Genomic DNA, 22,882 nt, shown 5'->3' with positions numbered 1-22,882 from the left:
TGGACATATGCAAAACAAATTGGATCTGCTTGTCTGAAACATGTTACCCACTCCGGCTGCTATCTTGGATCTGTTATATTGTATTCAACTTTCGGTTTTTCAAATGGGAATAGGTGCAAGTGATACATCAAATTCATGTAAAATTTTCTCGGATGTAGGGAGTTTTACCGTAGCTTGTACCGTTTGCAAGGTATTGCATGTTAATTGTGAGGCACTTCACGAATATTGAACCAAATAGAAAGTTGTGTAGATCCCCGTATGCAGTGGCGGCGATTGGACGTTAAAAGTGGGGGGAAGACATGATCTGAATATTTGTATATCAATGTTAATATACAAATTTCCCTGGTTGAAACTATATACATTAATAGGTCATTTCAGAGAAGTAGGGGTGCAACTGCCCCCCTTTGTCCCCCCTAATCGCCGCCCATGCCCGTGTCTATATATAATCTTTTACGTGATTTATCGTAGAGGAAATATTCTCCGAACGTACATACATTACAGCGATAATATGTATATGTTACTACGGACAATGGTCCGTAACTTATGATATTACTTTCTTTTATGGCCAGATCTCCCTATTTATGTTATTTAGTTTGGGCCAGGCATAAATATCTGTGCTTTATGCAGTTAGTTTAGACTATAAAATATACGTCATTGTGAAGGAGCGTATATTCGTTTAAAAAGATATTTTGTAAAAATTAAGAAGGTAAATGTCGTTTAAAAAGATATTTTGTAAAAATTAAGAAGGTAAATGGTAAAGTATTTACGAAAAATATATAAATTCTCATATATCATATTCTGTGTATGTCATTTTGAACAGTTAATTAGTGAATTACGTTAAAGTGATTCCTTAGTACATTAAAACCAAATTAAGGGCATATGTATAACGAAGTGTGAATCTAAGTAAACGTTATAACGTACAGACACACAAACGTCAATTCGGAAATTGTAGGTCTCCACCCAAATCCGGTCCTATCTGATTTTAAATTATGCATTTTGACCTAATGCAATACTCCTTTCCTTCCTTGCCATGCTCATAGCAATTGTAAAGAGTTTGTTTATGTCTACAGTATTTTTCCACTTAGAAATTGTTTTGATTCGTCAACATCAAAAACGTAAGCGTAACTGATATTACTCTGCAATGTCTATTCACGAAGAGTCTAGAGGAATTTAATATGCAATACCTTCCAAACGGTACAAGCTACGGTAACATTCACCACACTAATGAATTTTCCTCAAACTTGTACATGAATTTGATGTATCACTCGCAGCTCTTCCCATTTGAAAAACCGAAAGTTTAATCCAATATGGTGGATCCAAGATGGCGGCCGGGATGGATACTGTCAAAGAAGCAGTACTTTATCTAATTTGTTTTCCATATGCCCGCATTCATGTCCAGTTACATGTAAAGAAACTAAAAGCAATTTTGTGTGCGAGCGTTATAGTAATGTATGATTGGATTTCGGATATATGAAGGCCCATAAATATGCAAATTACCGGTATGGTTTGCTAAATTAGCACAATACACTTTGGGCCTCGAAGAACTTTGCATTTGAATCAATTTTACACGAATGCCGAGGAGACACTTCGCGAATGTACCTTGTGAGTCAAAACTCTATATATTATGCTTTTACATATAGTAAAATTAGTTTCCATCTCTATCATTTTTGTCATTTTAATCGCTCATTATAATCAGAAACTCAGTATGTGAAACGCTTACGTATTATAAATAAATTTGCAGTATTGTGTGTATTATAAACTAGGTTTAGTTTAGTTCAAATAAAATCAACTTTGTAGGAACCACGGAAAATTCTGTAGAAATATGTTCAGGAATTTAAATCTGTTTTGTAAACTTATTGACTTTGACATGATATAGGTATTGTATGTGCATGTGGTTGAAAGTTGTGACAAAAACCCCTTTCCTATTACACTTCTCGTATTCATGAGTGTGTTATTTGATGTCACAATGGAGTATCGCCTCTTAACATTGCAGTGATTCCACTCACCGAAACTTGTGAAGAAATCCATGGCCAAACACTTCACACGAGTGGAACAGCATCATACGTTTGTCTCTCGTGATAACGTCTCATGTTTCAAAGTTCACCTGTGCAACGCGAGAAGTATGGAAAACGGCAAAAAAAAAAAAAAAAAAAAAAGTGTGATGCAATTTCAAATTAATTAAAACCAAATAGCTTGGACACATGATCCAATAAACCACTATCGCTTGTTTTCATCTGATGATTTGAGAGCAAAAAGAAATAAATATATAAAGGGAATGTAGATTAATTAAGTATAAATCTTCACACTTTTCGTTATTGATTGCCACCCTCGAAACTTCTCTAGGGCTTTGATAGCTCCGGATTTGTAATTAGGGATGCTAATTTTTGTGTAACACTGCTCACTGGCGTTGTATTATCTTTATAAGGATTCATTGACCGAATAACGCGTCTTTCCTGTATTATTATTATTATTATTATTATTATTATTATTATTATTATTATTATTATTATTATTATTATTATTATTATTATTATTATTATTATTATTATTGAAGCATTAAGAATTCACTTTGGTAAACAAAGTTGGAAACCTCTATTCTAGAGCATGAAGGGAAATTTTCACAACTGCTGTATATTCGAAATTCATAGGTATCTTCAAGAACAGTTCATAATGCATAATGATACCCTGTTAACACTTTGGATCGGGAAAAAATGGTTGAGGTTTGAATCAGTTAGCACGTGAAACCTTGATTAAAATGATTGCAATATGTTTAAGAAAGCTCGTTTTAATGAAAGCAGTTCCCAGATAGAAAGTTAGTATTAAGGCCGTGTCTAACGTTTTCAGCTGAGATCATCAATCCTTATATAATAATATGGTGAACTTCTTCCCAAAGTATTATAAAAACGAGTTGTCTTATGCAGTTCAAAATGTCTCCAGATGTTTACCTACCCCAGTACTACATGTTAACTTTTTTATTTTTAATCTAGTTCTTATAGTACATTAATATTACTTTCTAAAAGAAAATATGACAACTCTGGAAAGCTCATAAGCAAGGTTTGTTTTCCTTTTCGTGGAGGTGCAGACATCTGATCCATTCACACCATTGTTCCTTACTGATCTCCAAAATGTTGGTAGAGGAGAGAAACAAGTTACGAAATGAGATAAGATCGTCTATCTAAAACTGCGGAGAATCCATATCTTCAAAGTTATGTTAGTTGACAATCTGATCATATGGTCGGAAGAACAAACGATTGCGGGAGGCAGGACTGGCTGCTGTTAGAAATGAGACAACCTTATCTACCTACACATCATCTTACTTGTATTTTATAACAAGCCTTCTTGTCAAACAGGGTGTACTTTCTTTATTTTCCTATTTCAACCATTTTTGATCCTAAATCTTAATTCTTGCTCGGTGGAACAAAGAGAGACGTCAGAAGAAACGCAAAACTAAAAGCATTATCATCAATATTTTGCTTTCCAAAATAAGGAATGTAAGTTTTAAAAAATAAACCTTTAAAAGATGAAAGAACAAATTTTGGCATTTCATGCGTGTGCATAACAGTAATAGGCCGATACAAAATAAATAAATAAATATTACAATAGTTCTGAGGGTCTAGATCATTTGGATCTGATATTGGTATTCCAAGGATAAGCAAGTGAAATATTTTTCACTTGATTTTGACTGAAAACCTGATTTACAGAATTTATATATATATATATATATATATATATATATATATATATATATATATATATATATATATGTGTGTGTGTGTGTGTGTGTGTGTGTGTGTGTGTTGTGTGTGTTGTGTTATATAGCATATTTTGACTCAGTTTTCTGATCAACGTTACGTTACATCTTAGGAATCTATAATTACGTCACTTTTGAACAAAGAGATGTTTATCGTTGTTTCCCCTATGTAGTTCATAACACTTCATAATTTTTGAAAAAAAAAATATATCTGGCAACGTGCATCACTTTTACTCTCCTGATTCATTTAAAGAACCAATTACTGGTTGGTCGCAAACTGGAATTATTATTTTCGGCTGAGGAATATGATCAAATTCTCAATCAAATTTGACCTATACATGAAACTTGTCTCAAATTGGAATGATCACAAATCGCACTGAATCAATAAAATACATCCACAGAAAGTTATATTAGTCCATATATATCCACATTCATGCATAGGCCTACTTCTATTTTGTAGTTGACCATCCATCACAACAAAGTTAATACTTGATCTGATGAGGATTTGTGGGTGAAACGTCTCAACCAAAATCTCGCGGCGTACAATCTCCCCTGGCGAAAACCTGGATAACGTGTAACTTATATAACTGAGATACAGTACTGAAAAGTTTGCTCCATCGCCATGATATTTTTTCTATGTGAACAATGCAAGGAACCTAAGTATTTAGTAATATTATGAAGGGTAATTTACATTTATGCACTAATAGTTATAACAAATATGTTTTGATTAGAGTCGCATTTAGGAGGCTATCGTACTCAAAGTCCACTTGGTGCGATCTGGGATCAAACCGGGGAGCACACACACACCAGAGGTGAGTACTCTATCACTGAGCCACCACGGTCCCCGTTATTCTTGAGGGCATAATAACTTATATAAAGAATCTTTGAAATTCACATATTTTTAATCTGCACGAAAATAGATTTGATGAATATTATTTCTTCTACCTGGGTTTATTAAACTTCCAAACTATTCTATGCATAAGTATAGGAAGTCTAATAGAACGACTATGTCCGTCTGTCTGTTGACAGGTATCACGCCAAAAGCGGCAAGAGATATGGAGAAGATTTCAGAAATACCTTCGATTTAGCGTCCTAAGAATAGGTTCCATCTCCTCCCTCAATCTTCTATATAATTATGAAGTGTAAGAGATGGACCACTTACGGGCCATAAATCAAAAACTATATTAGCTAGCGACAAGCAGTTTTAGAGAATTGATCCAACGTCTCTAGAATATATACCATCTTCACTCCTATCTCTCTATTGAAAACCGGAACTGATTTAAATTTACTACTATTTCCGGTTTCAATATTAATTTTCATTGAGTATAAACGACACGATATATCAAAAAGCAGTTCTCGGTCGTTTTCTTCTTACACATATATTAATTATTTTGCAGTTCGCTATACATCACAACAGCATAAATCCTCTTCGATCTCTGTGTAAACGTTTGTCAGTTGATGTGACAAATAAGCTAGTTTACTCTACACTATACAGTTCGAAACTACTTTTATAAGATGAACACTTCCCTCACTTGAAAGCAACAAAGACATATTTTCTAAAACGTTCATATGTCATTACCTCCAATATGCCTCTACAGGTAGCTATTCGCGGAGATGTTTAAGTAAAAACAATGAAATCTTTAAGATATATGAAGAGAGTGAAAACAGACTTTGCTCTTTTCTGTTGTCAATCTGCATTCCATCGGTTTCTTTATCTCCGGGTAAGTTCGCACACGTGACTTAGCGGGGGGCATCGAATGAAAGAAACCTACCTGGTTAGCCTCCTATCTCCTGTTGTTGCAAAATGTAGGACCATATATTAAACAGCTTTTAAATGGAAGAAAATTAATTTTTAATTAGCACTCTCTAATATTACCCTAGCAAGAAAAAGTGAAAGTTGACATATAATATTGATACTATTAAACATTTGGACGAATTTTGAAATGTATAAAATAAATAGTTTTCATAATATTTTGGAAAGAAATATACCATGTTATTATATAGAGAAATCCCAACGCATTCCGAGTGTTGGACACAGCCTTGAGACAAGATGAAAAGTTGTATTATGAGGGCTATTCTTTCAACCTCTGCTAAGATACCAGGGAGAAACACATGGCATGATGATAGCGATAGACAAACTGTACCGTCTAATCACCATGGAGTAGTTAGAGTGGAAGGACATCGAGTGCAATTGAAATACCCGCCAAGTGATATACATGGTGAGCCAGACACCATTAGTTAGCTTTTGATCATTAATAACCAATTAGTCCACCAACACATGGAAAAATGAGGAAAGGAAAGGTACCTGCAGTTATTCAGAGTAACCATCATCCCAGGACTTCATAGGCGACAGAAGTTGCAAGAACTGTGGTGCAGCAAGCTGAAGCCCCACCAGATAACGCCAAAATTGTTCGGGTATTCTTGCAAGAAGATTTTCCTCAACGTTGGATTGGCATAGAGGGCCTGTGAAGTAGCCAGCCAGATCACCCGGCATAACCCCACCTGACTTTTCCCTTTGGGGTCACCTCGAAAACAAAGTGTACGCTAATCCTATTGACAGTGAGCAACATCTGCGTGAAGTGCTTGTTCAGGAGTTCAACAATGTTCCGGTGAGTATGTGTAGAAAGGCATGTGAAAATGTTCCTGTGCGTCTGCAAGTCAGTATTGACTTGGGTGGTGCCTAGGTCTACCATTGTGTTGAAAATCGATAACTTATGTGTGTGTGATTCCACTTTGTAAACATTTTTGCAACCATTGCACAATGTTACACATTTCTCAGTAAAAATAACGTCTAGATAACAGAGAGGTGACTGAACAAAATTTTACCTTAATTTAAGACAGTATGATGCGTGTGGTGTGGGTTGCCACAAAAGGGAAAGAGAGAGAGAGAGCAAAATAAAATAGTAATATAAAATGCATATTACTTTCCAAGGGGCTGAAAAAAAAGAAAAAAAAACAATTAAGTACTGAGTAGTATTGCAGTTGTATAGAGTGAGAGGCACCTGAAGAGGGAAATTTATTCGTCTATTCCATTAAGCAGCTTCGAATTTCTTTGTGATTTCCTCTACGTCCGAATCGTTAGTAATCTCTTTTTCTACTGATATATCATCCAAGTTACTACCGTGTCACTGATCATCTCACTCTGCTGAGGAAATATAATTTCAAGCGACTAAAACATCAAAAATGACACTCACAATTGGCACTGGAAGCAGGTGATACCACGGAAATCACGGTGCGTTAGTGTATCCCATGAAGGACCTATATATATATAATTTAAGAATTCAAAAGTATCATTTATAACAGTGTAGTTTACATTCTCACAATGTTCCACAGTTTTTGGAATTAGCTCGATCTCAGCTCCTACACTGCTTTATATCTCACTCATAGTGTTGCACAAAAGGAAAAAGCTCTTTTATATGGGAAATGTCTTTGATCCTAACTGTAAACACATCATCCCCTGTGTAAGAGAGTATATCCTGTACCGTGGTGGAATGGGTCATGGGCCACTGTGTTGCTTGGGTCATGACTTTTGCCTGTGTCATCCGGGTTTGGGTGTTGCTTATCAGACCCGGGCTGGCACGGTGAATCAGGTATACGCAGAGATCCAAACAGAACTGATGACCGAGACAGGTCCGGCAACTCAGACATACCCGGTGACCCAGACATACTCGGTGACTCAACCGTCAACTCGGTGACTCAGACATACTCGGTGACCGATGTTACCCAAACTGACCTGGCGTCTCAAAAGCAGCTGAAATATCATCTCCTCAGCTTTACTGCAGAATTTTGTAGTTGATTAATAATGTTCACTCCTTGAGCTCGAATACTCATTTGTTTGATTCTCGGTGACATTTCTTAATCAAGATACTATGTTTTGAATATTTCTAATGTAATTGCATGTTTATTCGTCTTTCCATACGCGGTTTTTGAACGCAACCTATACAAAAAGAATTAACAACACAGTACTTGGCATTGTGGTACTTTTATATTCTAGACAAGTTTTACAGATCGACTAAACTTTGACGATTCCTCATAAGAGAACGTGTAGCTTATATTTTCTGTGATTCTGATGCATTTGTACTCTGTAGTAGCCTTGTATATACTTCCAACGTGTGTAACGAAATTTCGTCTCCAGACCATGGGTCTATCTGGTTCACATCACACTTGGTCAGGTCACTTCAGCCTAAGGGTCTGTTCAGGTCACCGGGTCAGACCGAATCTTGGATCTGTCGGGTGTGACCGGGTCTGATGAATCATAGGTTTGACTGCCTCTGTGTCTTCCCGGTCATTGGTCAAGAAAAATTCGTGACCCATTCCGTCGCTGGTTCTGTAAAACTAACATAATGGTTCCAGACAGCATCCTTCCTTCCCCATTCCTTTCTTCCTCTCCACTTCTCCGGGCAGTGATATCGCCGAGGGACCTCATCCTTTATACGTCACGGACTAATATGGCCATAGATGCTGAAATCCAGAAATCTAATTCCTAATCCTGGCCCTCTATTAATTTGTATAATAATTAGCCAGGTCCAGTGGCGTGGTCCTGCAATTCAACTCTATTGGAGGCGTGATAATGTGGTGGAGAACAGCTTACAATGTAAAGGTTGATCTTGCATTATGATTTCTGTACCTGCCAACTGCACTGGATGTAAATCCGGTCACGGTTCGTAATGGTACGTCCCGTCGTTTATAGCCTTGGTATTGCATAAGGACACAAAAAACAAAAACTCAAACTCGTAACAAACTATGAAGTTAGAAAAACTTGAAGCAAATAAATAAGTAGATACATATTAGAAATTAAAACTAAAAATAATAATACATTCATTGAATCCATGTTTGTGTGATTTTCTAAATAAATATCCAACTTTCCTCTTTCTACTGTTCTGTTGAAACCAAAAAAGTAAACAGTCAAGTACGATTCATTTTTTTTAAATAATGAAATTCGCGCTTTATTATATTATTATTATTATTATTATTATTATTATTATTATTATTATTATTATTATTATTATTATTATTATTATTATTATTATTATTATTATTAATAATAATAATAATAATACCTTTCTTACTAGTCTACGCCAGTCGTAGGAGGATCTAATTCTCTGAGGATGGTATTCTGTAGTCTTTGAATTAGTAGATCTGAAACTTTAGAACTCATAATGACCTTCCTAGTTCTACATACAATACCAAAACAGCTGGAAGGAAGCTCATGACTAATTCAATCAAGTGTTTCATCGTATATATTCACTTAAATTTGGTTTATAGAAACAACAATTGTATGTATTAGGGATGGCCAGAACCGGTTCCTGATGGAACCGGTTTTCGGGTCGGAACGGATCCGGTTCTAGAAGATCCGGTTCCGGAACCGGTTTTTCGGTTCCAGGTCTGGAACCGGTTTTTCGGATCCAGATCTGGAACCGGTTCTTCGGATCCAGGTCTGGAACCGGTTTCCAAGATCCGATTCTGCAACCGGGTTCTCGGATCCAGATCTGGAACCGGTTTCCAAGATCCGGTTCTGCAACCGGGTTTTCGGTTCCAGGCCCGGAACCGGTTCCAGGCCCGGAACCGGTTCCAGGCCCGGAACCGGTTCCAGAACCGGTTCTGAAAACCGGATCTCCGAGAACCTCGCCGGAACCGGAACTTTGTGGCCATCCCTAGTATGCATGAGGGTAGAAAATCTGCAAATAGTAGTGGTGAATAAATAACGAAGTAATGCATGAATTTGCAAACGTCTTGTATTGTACGTTTATCCCATGTAACATACTTTCAATCCTATACTCAAGCACATTCTGTTAGGAGCATCTCAGACAGTTTATAATTAATTCAGTTATTCTGAGTTAATTGACTAAATAAATTTCTTCTTTATTACTGTTGTGTGTATTGTACGGGAGGGGCCATCGTTATCTCGTTTTCAATTATTCTAATTTCAGACCCCTGTGTACTGTTGGACCTCATTTCCCCTCCCCTAAATATCAATGGTCTAATTTGCACACTGACAGTAACAGCTACAGTCAAACCTGGATAATTGAGAAACCTCTATTATTGGAAGTGTTATCCTTCAAAATTACTTCTGTAAGTGAGAGAGCTGCCAAGTAAGAAACTTAGTAAGTGGAATTAAGTTGGTAGTACATTGTGAATTGTGATACCACTTATGCAGGTTTGACTGCATTAGTAAAATAATAGCAATATACTACCTCATAGTCCAGTGGCTAGGGTTGTGGATGCTGTTCGATCACTCCAGCCGATCTTAGCTACCCTTAGTTTCATCAGTCATCAGGCGCATGCGGGAATGATTCTTCGATTGAGGCCGTGGATGCTAACTTTCCTATTCTTGCGCTCGGATGCGTATGCCAAGGAACATCAAAATATAACATTCCCAAGTTACTGAATTATTGCCAGAGAGAATAAATAGTTTGAGAGGAAGCCAATAATCAGTAAGTGAGATTGAGATAAAACTCTTTTCTTCGCTTTCTTACCACTAGTTTCCTATCTTGTTTTTCTCTCTCTCTTTTTGTGAATTTAACTTACGTGATTTTTGTCTGAACCCCTGGGGTTCCCAAAGGTATGCGACGTAGTGACACCAATACAAAGAAGAGTTAATTAATTTTTATATTCTTATATGGTTTGTGTGCTTATGATAGGACATTACATACAAAGAGTTTTTTGAGCACATTTATTTTCATTTTAGGCAGAGAAACGCCAAGTGAAGGACCTGCGTCAACACAGGAAGGTAGCAGTTATCAAAGGTCAACTACAGCTTGTACAGCGTGACCTTCCTCTTTACTCAAAGGCCTTACAGAGCAAAGGCTTCGTGGTGAGGGCATCTTCACCAAGACACGAAGGACATTCCTTAACATCTGGAAGCACATCCAATGTCAGAGGAAGTACATCATCCCCAGATGGTATGCTCATAGATGTATTATTATTGCTTATTATTATTGGTTATTATGTACTTTTGGTATTACTATTGGTATATTATTGTACTATTGGTATTATTGGTTATTATGTATTATTGGTTATTATGTATTATGTTATTATTATTGCTTTCTTGTTAGTTATCTCGTGAACCTTTGTGCACGTGGTCTTGGGTTCAACATCCTATAGTGGAAGAAAATAAGGAATTAATTTTCTTTGTTAAAATAAAATATAACATTTCTTATCCTGAGACGAAGAAGAGAAAACATTGAAATAATGATTGCACGTAGGAGCGACGAAAAATAATTGAATGTTTTTGAGATTTAGATGTGAAGAAGAATTGTTAAAATTTTATAAGTCGAACAGAAAACTAATAATGAAATGTTAGAGTTGGTAACTGAAAACATAACGTTTATGTAGGTAATTAAACAGTAAGATAGGAAGCTGATTAGCACATGAAAAGAAATTGTTTTACGAGAGGCGTAATACAAAATATAGTAGAAAGTAAAATACAAATGGGAGAATAATATACACAATAGATTAATGATTTGAAAACATAATAAATATCACTTCAAATTTAAGAAGTTACCTGACGACTATGCGCTCATAACAATAGGTAATTTTTACGGTGAAGATTTGGCATCCACAATTGTCATAGACATTTCACCGTAAATTTTGAGAGTATACCCTATACTCAGAAATATACTTAAAAATATATAGGAATTTTTATGGTGAAATACTATGGACATCAGATTTTAATCGTATATTTTCAGTATGTTTGGGGAAAAATGAAGTACTTATAAAGTTTATGTTCTTTGGATAAAATCACTGTAGAATGCTTGTCTTAAATGTTTTCTTATAAATTTCTGCTAAAACATACATTACGCATAAACATATTAAATACATTTTAAAAACAAATTTTGTTGTTTTCTACTTAATGAACAAGCTCCAGCAGCAAAGCCGTAAAATCCATTTATTTAAGTTTAATTTAGTGCATAGGATATTCTTAGTTTCTAATAAGGAACCTGTCAGCAAGAGCAGATAAGTTGTAATGATTACGTTATACCATTATTTTGTAAGTAATGCCATCTACACTATAACAGATGGTGCAAATTCCATCTTAAATATCTTCTCTAATATTGAGCCCCAATCTTGGAGCGGTTTTTGAAGTACTCAGTAATAGTAAAAATGTTACTTACCATGTTTCACCTCTAGCTCTTTAAACCATTTGATACTCAGCATTAACAATCAAAATTGCAGAGTTCTTTTAAGCTTAAGATATCTTGAGAAATATTTCGTAGCTTTGCCTAAAGTGTCGGAACTGAGATTTGTAAAAGATAATTATGATTTGTTTATGTAGTTTTAGTTCAGAAAGTCACTATTTTATCTGTTTACTGCACATGAAGATCTTTATTCTCGTTTTTTCTCTTTTTTTCCAGATGAAGAAGATTGGACGCTCATGCTTTGTCTGTCCTACACTGATGGTGATTCAGGGGAATGTATGTCACGCAGTGAATTTCTAGATCTGAAACCATCCCAAAAGGTAAGGAAGAGTACGATCCATTAAAAAAAAAAATATATGCATACATCTAATGATATTTCAGATAAGGGCATTTAAAATTATGACATACATTGAATTGCGACCACCTACGTAATACTTTGTTGGTCCAACTTTTGCTCAGAGGACGCCCTGGACACGGTGTGGCATGGATTCTGGTAATTGCTGATATGTTTCCACGGGGATCTGACACCATACATTCCTGATGGCATCCCACAATAAGCCCACAGATGTTGGTGCAGGAGTCATGGTGCGAAGAGCTCGTTCAGCAACATCCTGTAAATGTTCTATAGGATTAAGATCCGGTGACTTAGGGCCCCAATTCATACATTGCAGCTCCGTGGAATATTCCTTAAACCAAGCAAGTAGAGTCCTGGCTTTGTGGCACCGTGCTTTGTCATCCTGGAAAATACCGTCTTCGTGTAGGTAGAAGTACTGCATTGTATGCTGTATGCGATTCTCTAACACTTGAAGGTACAGATACACAACAACGGTCCCAGTTCATGCCAACAGAAGCATCCCCAAACCATACTGCCGCCCTCACCTGCCTGTACAGTATGCACAATGCACGATTGATCCATAGTTTCGTGTTGTTGGCGCCACACATGCACACGCCCGTTCGAGAGGAGGGGACTAGCACAGACCGTGGCCAGCACACTCTTTTCCAATCATCCATAGTCCAATTAGCGTGTTCCTGTGTCCGAGTGCGACGAAGTCAGCGGTGACGAGTCGTCAGGAGTGTGTCGTCTGCTGTGGAACTGCATGCGTGTGAGTGTACGCCGTATAGTTGCGTGGGATATAGGTATTGTTCATTCATCATTGTATCGGTCACGTACTGCCCTGTAGCGACAAAACGCTGTAACTTTGGCGGAGCAGTTTTGAGAAAAAGAGCCGTAAAGTCTCTACAGACCGGCTAATTTCCTACTTACATCGAAATTCTCTTTGGTATATTTTCAAAAGTATTTGACTCAGCTCAATGCTGGGCCTGGTGAACATAAGTATCGGTGGGGGAAATTCAAAAATGCTTATAGCGACAAAACAATGTAACTCAAGTTACAGCGTTTTGTCGCGAGACGGCAGCGTAATTCCCAGACACGGATGGTTCATTTGGCTGTCACGAGCTGTTTGACGCGACGCTCGCCCCACGTTTTGAACTTCCGTATGCCCTTGTAGTTCCGTCTCCTAGAGACTGTTACCCCATTTTCTTCTCGGGGCCGTGGTGGCTCTGTGGTAGAGCGTTCACCTCTGGTGCGTGGGGTCCCTGGTTCGATTCCAGCTCGCGCCAAGTGAACTTTGTGGTGGACAAATACCGTGTGCATGGGTTTTCTTGGGGTTCTTCTGCTTCCTCCCACTTTCTTCATTCCACCATTTCATTCATTTTTCATCATCACCGTCTCCTTTAGCTTAGCCGGCATAAGCGTGGGACGTAAAACTCGAAGAATTCATTCATTCCCATTTTCTTCCCACTCCCTGTCCACCCTCACTACATAGGAACGGGCGTATCCAACAAGTATTGCTGTCTGGGTTTTTTGAAGCACCTATTCCTTGGGTACTCACAATCATTTCCTTATTAAAATGCGGATAAATCCTGCCCATCTAATATTATAACGATGTACTGTCTGCCAACATGTAGCCTCAAATTTGTTCTCTCCCGCCAATACTACCAGTCGGTGTGGTCATATAGTCAGTTCGGCTGTTGGCCACACTTTCTTGTGTGGAGGGGTGTGAGCATTCAGTGTAGAAGTATTAATCTATTTTGAGTATATTCAGTAATATTACTGCCGGCGCTTACTTGAAGCAAAGGTATTTGGTAGCGTAATACGAAGCACGTAAATTTTCAGGGGATAAGCTAAATTACTTTCACATTCAAAGATTTGATATGTAAAAAGGAAGACAGTTTCTGATTTTTGCTTTACTTACCAACGTAATTCTAAGAAACATCCTTAGAAGTAAGAGGAAAACGAAAAAGTTTATGAAGCTTGATTTCATAGCATCTACATTATCTACTGTATTTTTTTTCCGTTGATCTTGCAACTGTGGAACCAGAAAATTGTAGTTGTAACAGAAAATTGTAACAGAAAATTACAATACAGTAATCCGATTTTGAGCAATGCAGATGGATTTATAGCTCAAATCACCTTGATTTTGCAATGCCATTTAGGCTTACGTATCTCTAGTAATAAATTCATTACAGTTTACTATGAATCAGTAGTCACTATTGAAGTGATTATTTTCCAACCAGACCACAAAATGAAAATATAATTGTGTTTGTTCATGCTAAAATACCTCCAGCTTGTGTTTCTTGTTCAATATTATTAATTAAATTTTTTGTAGAAATACGTTTAAAAAACATGCAGTACTATTAGGAAAATACTTGGATAAAATTACTTGAACGACCAGTTAGTACAAAATTATCTGCAAATTGGTATGCTTTCACATACTCTTTTAGGTATATGTCCTCTCATACCCTTTCAATATTAATTAATATTCAAATTATCTTGGTAAGTGTGTAAAATGCCTTTTATTTATTCAAATATGTTAGGAAAAATATATAATCATTTTGGGACTTTTTAAAGTTGCCATAAATTTAAGTATTTAGGTCTCTCAAACTATAACAAACAGCAACAAAAGCCAGTTATTTGTTCTGATAGAAATAGATGAGATGGATCTACCGATTATTTATGAAGAATAATTTCACAAGAAAGAAATATGAAACATAAAATGCTCCTCATTGTTCCATATTTTGTTTTAATTTTAGGCACATTATTTTGTTCCCATTCTCTAATTATTTCGAAATAATTGCACGATTGCAGCTAAGTAATTTTCTGTACTATATATGTTGCATAGTTTTGAGAAAGCACGTTAATATCGTCCGTATCAGTGTTTCTGAAATATTTTTAAATGATAAGCGTGAAATTCCTCTTAATAATGATTTTAATATCTCGTCAGGTGAATCGCATTCCTGGTTTACGCAATGTCCTATGGAAGAAGAATGGACTGTGTCGAACAGCTAGTCAACTGGAAAAAGTACAAGCACTGCACGGAATTATTTTGATTCCTCTCTGTTTTACTCTGCCCGACCAATACGAAGAATTTCTAAATGCAGCCGATGGACCAAACTTCAACCAATCATGGGTACTGAAGTCGATAACCCCAGGGGGAAAACTGGAGCACCTATCTACAATGGAATTTTTTAATCGAGTGCGTTTGAAAGAGTAAGTATTGTGTTCTTCATTAACGTATTTACTTCACTGGAACTTCAGTAGTTTATCAAGGATTTTGCTATGAAAATACATCAGTATTAAGAGCATTCTAGAGCTTTACTTTAAATTTATTATTCTGTTTTACAAAATACTGATATATGAATGCAAAGAGTATGTAAAACTTGTATCTTATGATTTTTTATGTCAAATTAATGAAATTATTCTTGCTTGATAGAGTTGATCTAGATTTGCGTACTTAGAATAAAATACAGTCTACACACTTAAAATTTTATATTTCAAGTGTAGAGAACTATAATTGTAGAATTTCTTAAACTGTGATTTGGTACTCTGAAGTCAATATTATATAAACATTATTCATTATATATATATATATATATATATATATATATATATATATATATAGTACTGGTCAAAAATAAACGACCAAAGTCGTCAGTAGTTTTAGTGGCGTTCTGAGTCGTTTATTTTTGTCCCGTAATTTATATTATAAGTACCATTTGTATGAGACCCTTATCAAAATCTTTCTTCTTTTAGTGAAATATTCGAAACTCCAATAGTTATTCCAATGTTCGTAACTTTGAAAATAAACCCTAATATTTAATTTTCATTGATAAAATACTTTTACATTGATTCAATTATGCTTGTCAAAGTTGTAGAAATGCTATTTCATATTGCAGGTCCAACTTTTAATTTAGGTCTTACAAAAGAAATTAATAATAATAATAATAATAATAATAATAATAATAATAATAATAATAATAATAATAATAATAATAATAATAATAACAATAATAATAATAATAATAATAATAATAATAATAATAATAATAATAATAATAATAATATAGAAAGTACACTTTTTTATTTCGGTTGGATACTAATACTTCGTTGAAAACCAATAAAATAATTTGATTATTTCACATGTATGTGTATTATTGCACCTCTACTAAAAATGCTTCAATTTAAGGGAAGAAAATAGAATGAAGTTTCTAAATAGCTTGGGAGAGAGAATGAAAAGCCAACACTGTTGGTGGCCAAAGGAATTCTGATTAATAGACTGAAAGTAGAAAGGAAAGAACCAGGTGTTCGGAGGATTTGAAGATGGAATGGTGCGGAACAACAAATTGAACAAAATAAGTTCAGAGCAGGCTGTATGAGAAGCTGTCACTTTAGGATGATGGTCTGCGTGTAAACTAAACAATTCCATAACTATTAGTCAGTTTAATCAATATTTTAGACTGGGGGAATGGACACTTTTAACATCTTGCGTTGGAGCTGTTGTGGAAAGGAAACATAATTTTATATGTACAGGGTGGGCGGGAGTTAACTCTCTATTGAAAATTGTTTATAACTCGTTTAATACTTAATCAATTTTCATGAGACAAAAACCATTTTTTTCCTTGTAATAGTAGAATTTATTATATCATATCTCATCTGTTTCATTGCAAGTATTAGTGGCGGATGATGACACAACATCTAGCTTTACGTGAATGGGCTCAAATGGGATCCCGGTATAAGTACATAGATAGTAACGAACTGTGGAAAGGCTTCGTGCCTTGGTAGATGCAAAAAGGCCATAACGATCGGACCAGTCTTCATACCAAACAAACATTTCATTCGAAGCTAATAGACACAGGTTCTCCAGGACGGAAGAAAATGTGCGGATAGTTCAGGGAAAGTTCACTCGAAGACTTCTGAAATCACGAAGACAGGCTAACGAAATATCTTTTTTTTTAAACTCAACACACATTATTATGAAGGAAGAGTTGAATTTTCGTCCATGGAAACAAAATTACTGCCAAGAATTATCGCCGGAAGACTGATTGTCGGTTGGCGTATGGCGAGATGATGTTTGTTTGATATGAAGACTGGTCCGATCTTTTCAATAATATCCTGTAGTTAGACGAAGCTCTGTTTCATGTTGGGGGTTTGTTAACCAGAAGAACTGTTATTATTGGCAGGAGAGGATCCGAGGGTGGTTGTTGGAAAAGAAACATTGCTCAAAGGTGACGTGACATCCACGAAAGTTGTGGGTCCATACGTCATTCCAGACACGATAAATACAGAACAATACCTTACTATGCTTGGAGATTATGTACGCGGTATTGTATTCAAGTGGGACAATTACAACGACATAATATTTATGAAATATGCGGTTCCATCTCATTTTACCCGTCCTGTCCGTGCGTGGCTCGACACTCATTTTCTAGGACGCTGGTTGGGACATCCTGGCTCCCTTGAATGACCAGCAAGGAGTCTTGACCTAACACCCTGCGATCTTCTCTGGAAATGAGCGAAAGAGGAAATTTATTACACAAAATCAAAAACTCTTGATGAATCGGAGGAGCGAATTTGCCAAGTTCTTCCAAACGTACTGCTGGAGTATCAGCAGAGGTCTGTAGCAAACAACCCCAACAGTTTACGAAAACTGGTGGATATTGGTAGTGCTTATATGGAATTTTAGCAGCGCATAATAATTATATGTAAGGAACAAAATGCGTTTTGTTTCACGAAAATTGGTTACGCATTTAAAAATAAGTTATAAAATATTTCGCTAGGGAGTTAATTACCGCTGACCCTCTATGTTTATAATTGTATTTATCGCAGGACACAACGGATGTTGTAAGGATTAATTATGCAGATACTATATTTAAATTTGACTTAAATTAAGTATTTTATAATAATAGTAAAGAATAGAATATAAGATCAAACTTTAAAACCATGATCCTTAAAGCTCAGGCACGTAGCCAAGAAGGGGTCCGGGGGGTCCCCCCCTTCGAGACCAGAAATGAAAAAATCAAGGAAGGATAAAACAAAACGAAATGACAAAAAAGAAGGATCACCGTTAAAAATTAAAAAGAAAACTACAGGAAGCTTTTGTTTACTCTTTCTTATGAGGAGATTTGTATTACTTGCAATATGGTGGCGAGGTAAGCGAGGTATTCTGGAAGAGTCAGGGAATTTGAAATTTCAAGAAGTTATGGAATTCTCAGAATTACTGCTACTAGTCAGGGAGATTTCAAGCTTTCGAAAGCATAAGTGCCGTTATGTAACAGCGTGGATATTTTTAATCATAACTTTTCGTCATCGCATCCTTGCAGTATCAGGCATGTTATTTCAAGGACAATTTTTTGTTGCTCCTTTAACCTGTCATTTGGAACCGACAGCAGTTGTCGGAATAATAAAAACAAAAAAATATGTTGAAAGAAAGTTCTGTTAGCATTTGATTCAACAGAGAAAGGAACGCATATATTGTAAAACTAGTTGAATATACACATGCTTCGCACAGGGGCTGTATTTGGAAGTCAACGCCTGTGGGAGTATCACCATTGATCTCAGCGACCGCGAAAACTATGGATTTAATACTAATATCGGTCATTTTGGGCCATTTTTTACATGTCTCGGTATCCGCCCCCCCCCCCCCGCTGACTCCCGGCCCGCATTCTTGCAATTCATCGCTAATGGAAGTGTTACCATTGATTTCAGCGACCGCTAAAACTATGGATTTGACACTAATATCGGTCATTTTGGATTACTTTTATATGCCTTGGTATCTCACCCCTGTCCCGGAGCCGAATAGCGTGAATTTGGAAATTAATGCGACTGGAGTTTCACCATTGATTCAGCGACCGCAAAAATATGAATTCGGCACTAATAGCTCAAGTGGTAGAGCGTTGGCTTCGCATTCGGGAGGTTGTGGCTTCGAATCCCGCTGCCTACCATCCTGACTGAGGTTTTCCAGGGTTTCCGTCAGTCGGGATGGCATCTACTAAACAGGCCCTGGCCGATACCCTTCCAAATCCTTTCCATTGTTAATGCTGTTGGATATTCAATGTAGAATGGCCTCTGAGCTGTATCTGGTGATTGTTAAATAAATAAATAAATAAATATCGGTCATTTTCTACTACTTTTATATGTCCCGGTTAACGCCCCCCTGAGACCCCCCTGGTTCGAATTTCGACACAAACGTTTAACTCTGGTCTGGAGCCTGGACCAAGGTATTCGTGACTAAAATTTGGTAACTCTCGGTTAATTTGTCTGATTCCCAAGCCGGTTCCGGTAAACGCCCCCCTGAGACCCCACTGTTTCAAAATTTAAAAAAAAACGCTTCGTCTTGAACTGGGGCCTGGGCCAAGGCACCCCTGACCAAAATTTGGTAACTCTCGGTACACTCGTCTGGTCCCCAGGCCGCACACAGGCAGACAGACAGACAAACACACAAAGAAACTCTTTATTTTATTTATATTAGAAGATAGTTTACAAGACAGTATTTAGTATGTACTTTTTATAATAATTGAGGTCATAACGAAAGGAAAATTGTTATATTTGAATAAACAGGAGAAGGACGTAAATATTGCAAATCTTTTTCAATATTTTTTTTATTATTATTTTGCTTGAAATTTCTTCATAGTTTGTTATTAAAATACTTGCCAACATATCCTAATTTTATTGTCCTAACAAACCAATATATGTTGATAGTAAAGTAGTTTAGATTGATCGAACTCTTGGGCCTTCAGAATTTCATGGCATCCCCCCCCCCCCCCCCCGTTACGAAATCCTGGCTAAACGAACCAATATATGTTCCAGTAAACTAGTTTAAAGTGATCGAGCCCCTTTTGTGATGACCACAGTATTTCATGTCACGGACCCCGCCCCCCTTCACTAAATCCTGGCTACGTGCCTGTAAAGCTATTCAAGTTTTTGATGTATATTTATTTCAATATTTATGTTACAAGCCTAGCAGTTTTAATGTAGCCGTAGTCGATAACATTGTCTTGTAATCCAATTCTCTTGTCAAAATTTAATACACCTAGGGTAACACAAAAACATAGAGCCCAAATGTTGAGTCAACAGTCATTTTTCCTATGTATTACATCAATACATTACATACTTCACTTTCAATAATATATATAAAATTAACACTTCAGTCGAATGTCTTTCGGCAAGTGCAGAATCTTCCATGAAAAAAAGGTAAAACAATATCTCTAAACTACAAAGTATTTTGATATGTTATTTTCCATAATGCCTACATCAATCAGCCACTATATTGGAAAATGAGTGTCCATAGTTATGCAGTTTTGTATGGGATAACTATGTGTGATTTTTGCTTATGCTCAACAAGGAGGTTTTGATATTGTAATGATTGAAACGCAATGTTTAATTTAGCTTAAAATCATAATAGCCTTATCATAAGAGCATGTAAAGTACGAGGGAGCAAAATCGCGTTTAGCAGATGTATCTTTCTTGAATTGTATTTGGAAAATCACTCATTTGAATAGTGTGGAATGCAATAAGAGAGATTTATTTTTCCTTGTCAAAGTTTTGTTACATATTTTTGTTGTGTATTTTGTTAATATTGAGTTTTATGTAAGTTTCATAAGAAGAATGCAAGCACACCAATTAGGTGTATATACAAAGCATATACAGTATGTTTCAATAATGACAAAATCAGTCTAATTGTTGGATAAAACGTGATTAATGCTTTTGAAACTTTTCAGATTTAGTGATGATCGTGAGAGTTTGATAGAGCAATTTTTTCCAAATCAACTGAGCATCTTTGGATATCCTATTACAGTTCATTTGTATCTTCTCGTCACTTCCATCTCTCCTCTTCGCATGTACATATACAACGAAGGATTTGTCACTTTTCGATATGGAGAATCGAAAAATTTTAAGAAAGTAAGTGCCTGTATAGTATAGTGAAAATTCAAGGTGTTAAATTTCACTTGGGTTGCTATACGTTTTAACTGTCCTTAAACAAAATGTATTAAAAGCTATGTTGTTGTTTAGAAAATAATTTATAAGTTTTTCACCGTTTTATAAGGTTTAAGAATTACTTGACTAAAAACAATAACATTGGGCAATGGAACGTTGGAACGAAGTACCTAGGTAAAATAGTAGTGTAAATCTGTAAACTTAATAATCTTATGAAATAGTAAAGAAAATATTGTGCATTATTGTTATAACAAGTATAGCATTATTTTCTATGACCTCCGTATGCTTTTGATTTTAGTCAAACAATTCTTTTAATGCATAAATAGATGAAAGATGTATTTTTAAGTACATTTTTTACTAAAACATGTTACATAGTTGAATGAAAAAGTAACTGTCTCTTTGTCTTCTATTAACGTATATAAATGTGTGGCTATATCTGTAATTATTTGTGAAACACTGGACCGATTAGGATCAAATTCCATAATTATTCAAATTGATCCATAGAGGTTTGTAGGCGTAATTTTTTATCTGCTAGTTTGTCGTTAATGGATAGGTGCGTGAAACTTATGCAACCGATTAAGCGTTTTTGATTTGATGTCTTGTGTATCTTGTTGGATAAGATGTGTAAGGAGAGGTTGCAAAGATCTCGGAGAAGACCAACCATTTATTAATACAATGAGATAGAAAGCTACGGTGTCAGTGAGTTTCAACCCCGAATATCTCCCCATAGGAACAGCCTTGTGTCTTCAAGCTACTCATGTACAGTTTCTGGCAATAGTAGATACTTTCCCCAACATGTTCTTCTACCAGTAACTTCAAACAATTTTAACATCATTTGCGAAGGTATCCTACGAGACGAGAGTTACAATGGTCTCGTCTCAAAAAGGATCGTGGAAATGATATCTTTTTATTCGAACAATTCTGTTTTGTCTCGTATTTTGTCAAGAATATTCTGTTTCGTGTTCTCGCGGACAACTCTATCGGCTTCCTAGAAGTATAGAGGACGATATCTGCATTTGAATTGACTCTTTCATTACAAAGTTATTGATGAAAGAATCTGTAGGAGAGAGATGCACTGAAAAAGTAATATAAGTGAAAAAAAACGATTATATTGTTCGGTGAATCATAAAATCTTGTTAAAATAGGGACAACAACACTTATGGTTGTTTCAAGCATATTATATTATTATTGTGGCATGGCTGGGTGAATGATATACGTTATGGTTGCTACCAAAACATGGTGGTAATCTGGATAATATTTTCTATTATACTGCAACTTTACGAGCACTTCGCTATGATAGTTGTGCAACACAGTATTGCTAACCCTTTAAGAAACAAACCTGAGTGTCATATGGTTCAGATTCCACGTTAATCAGTGAGTCCACGTGTCATATAGCTCCGCTGCTGAACGGAATATTAAACTCCAAATCAACTCAACTCAAGAAACTTGAATCCGAGCGATTTTAGCTGGCTGAAAGCACCAGAAAGACAGGCCTTAATAACAATATTTTAGAAATAGGAATAGAACAATATTTTAGTTTTAGAAGTAATGCTATGTTGTTTTAAACATAAGATACATACTTTTAAATCTCTCAATAAGATTTGAAAATCGTAATGCATCCAGCAAATTGATCCAGTAAACAGTTATTCTAACATGTATGGATTATCACATATGGACGCGGTTGGTGCGGACTTCTTGGCACTTTATCAACTGTACATA

General features: G+C 36.0%; 1 protein-coding gene across 4 annotated transcripts in view; it reads left to right on the top strand.

The window, feature by feature from the left end:
• Positions 1-22,882, top strand: part of LOC145688349 (cadherin-like and PC-esterase domain-containing protein 1) — a 1,309,510-nt gene that overhangs the window by 726,914 nt on the left and 559,714 nt on the right. For all 4 annotated transcript variants that reach the window (XM_081762492.1, XM_081762493.1, XM_081762494.1 and 1 more), the window contains 4 exons: positions 10,440-10,653; positions 12,106-12,209; positions 15,174-15,439; positions 20,947-21,127. In XM_081762492.1, the coding sequence (XP_081618618.1) occupies positions 10,440-10,653; positions 12,106-12,209; positions 15,174-15,439; positions 20,947-21,127 (765 nt within the window). The remainder of the gene's footprint in view (positions 1-10,439; positions 10,654-12,105; positions 12,210-15,173; positions 15,440-20,946; positions 21,128-22,882) is intronic.

The sequence above is a fragment of the Thermobia domestica genome, chromosome 6 (genome assembly GCF_964235325.1).
Source record: "Thermobia domestica chromosome 6, izTheDome1.hap1.1, whole genome shotgun sequence".
NCBI lineage: Eukaryota > Metazoa > Arthropoda > Insecta > Zygentoma > Lepismatidae > Thermobia > Thermobia domestica.
This window is presented reverse-complemented; position numbering and strand designations above follow the sequence as displayed.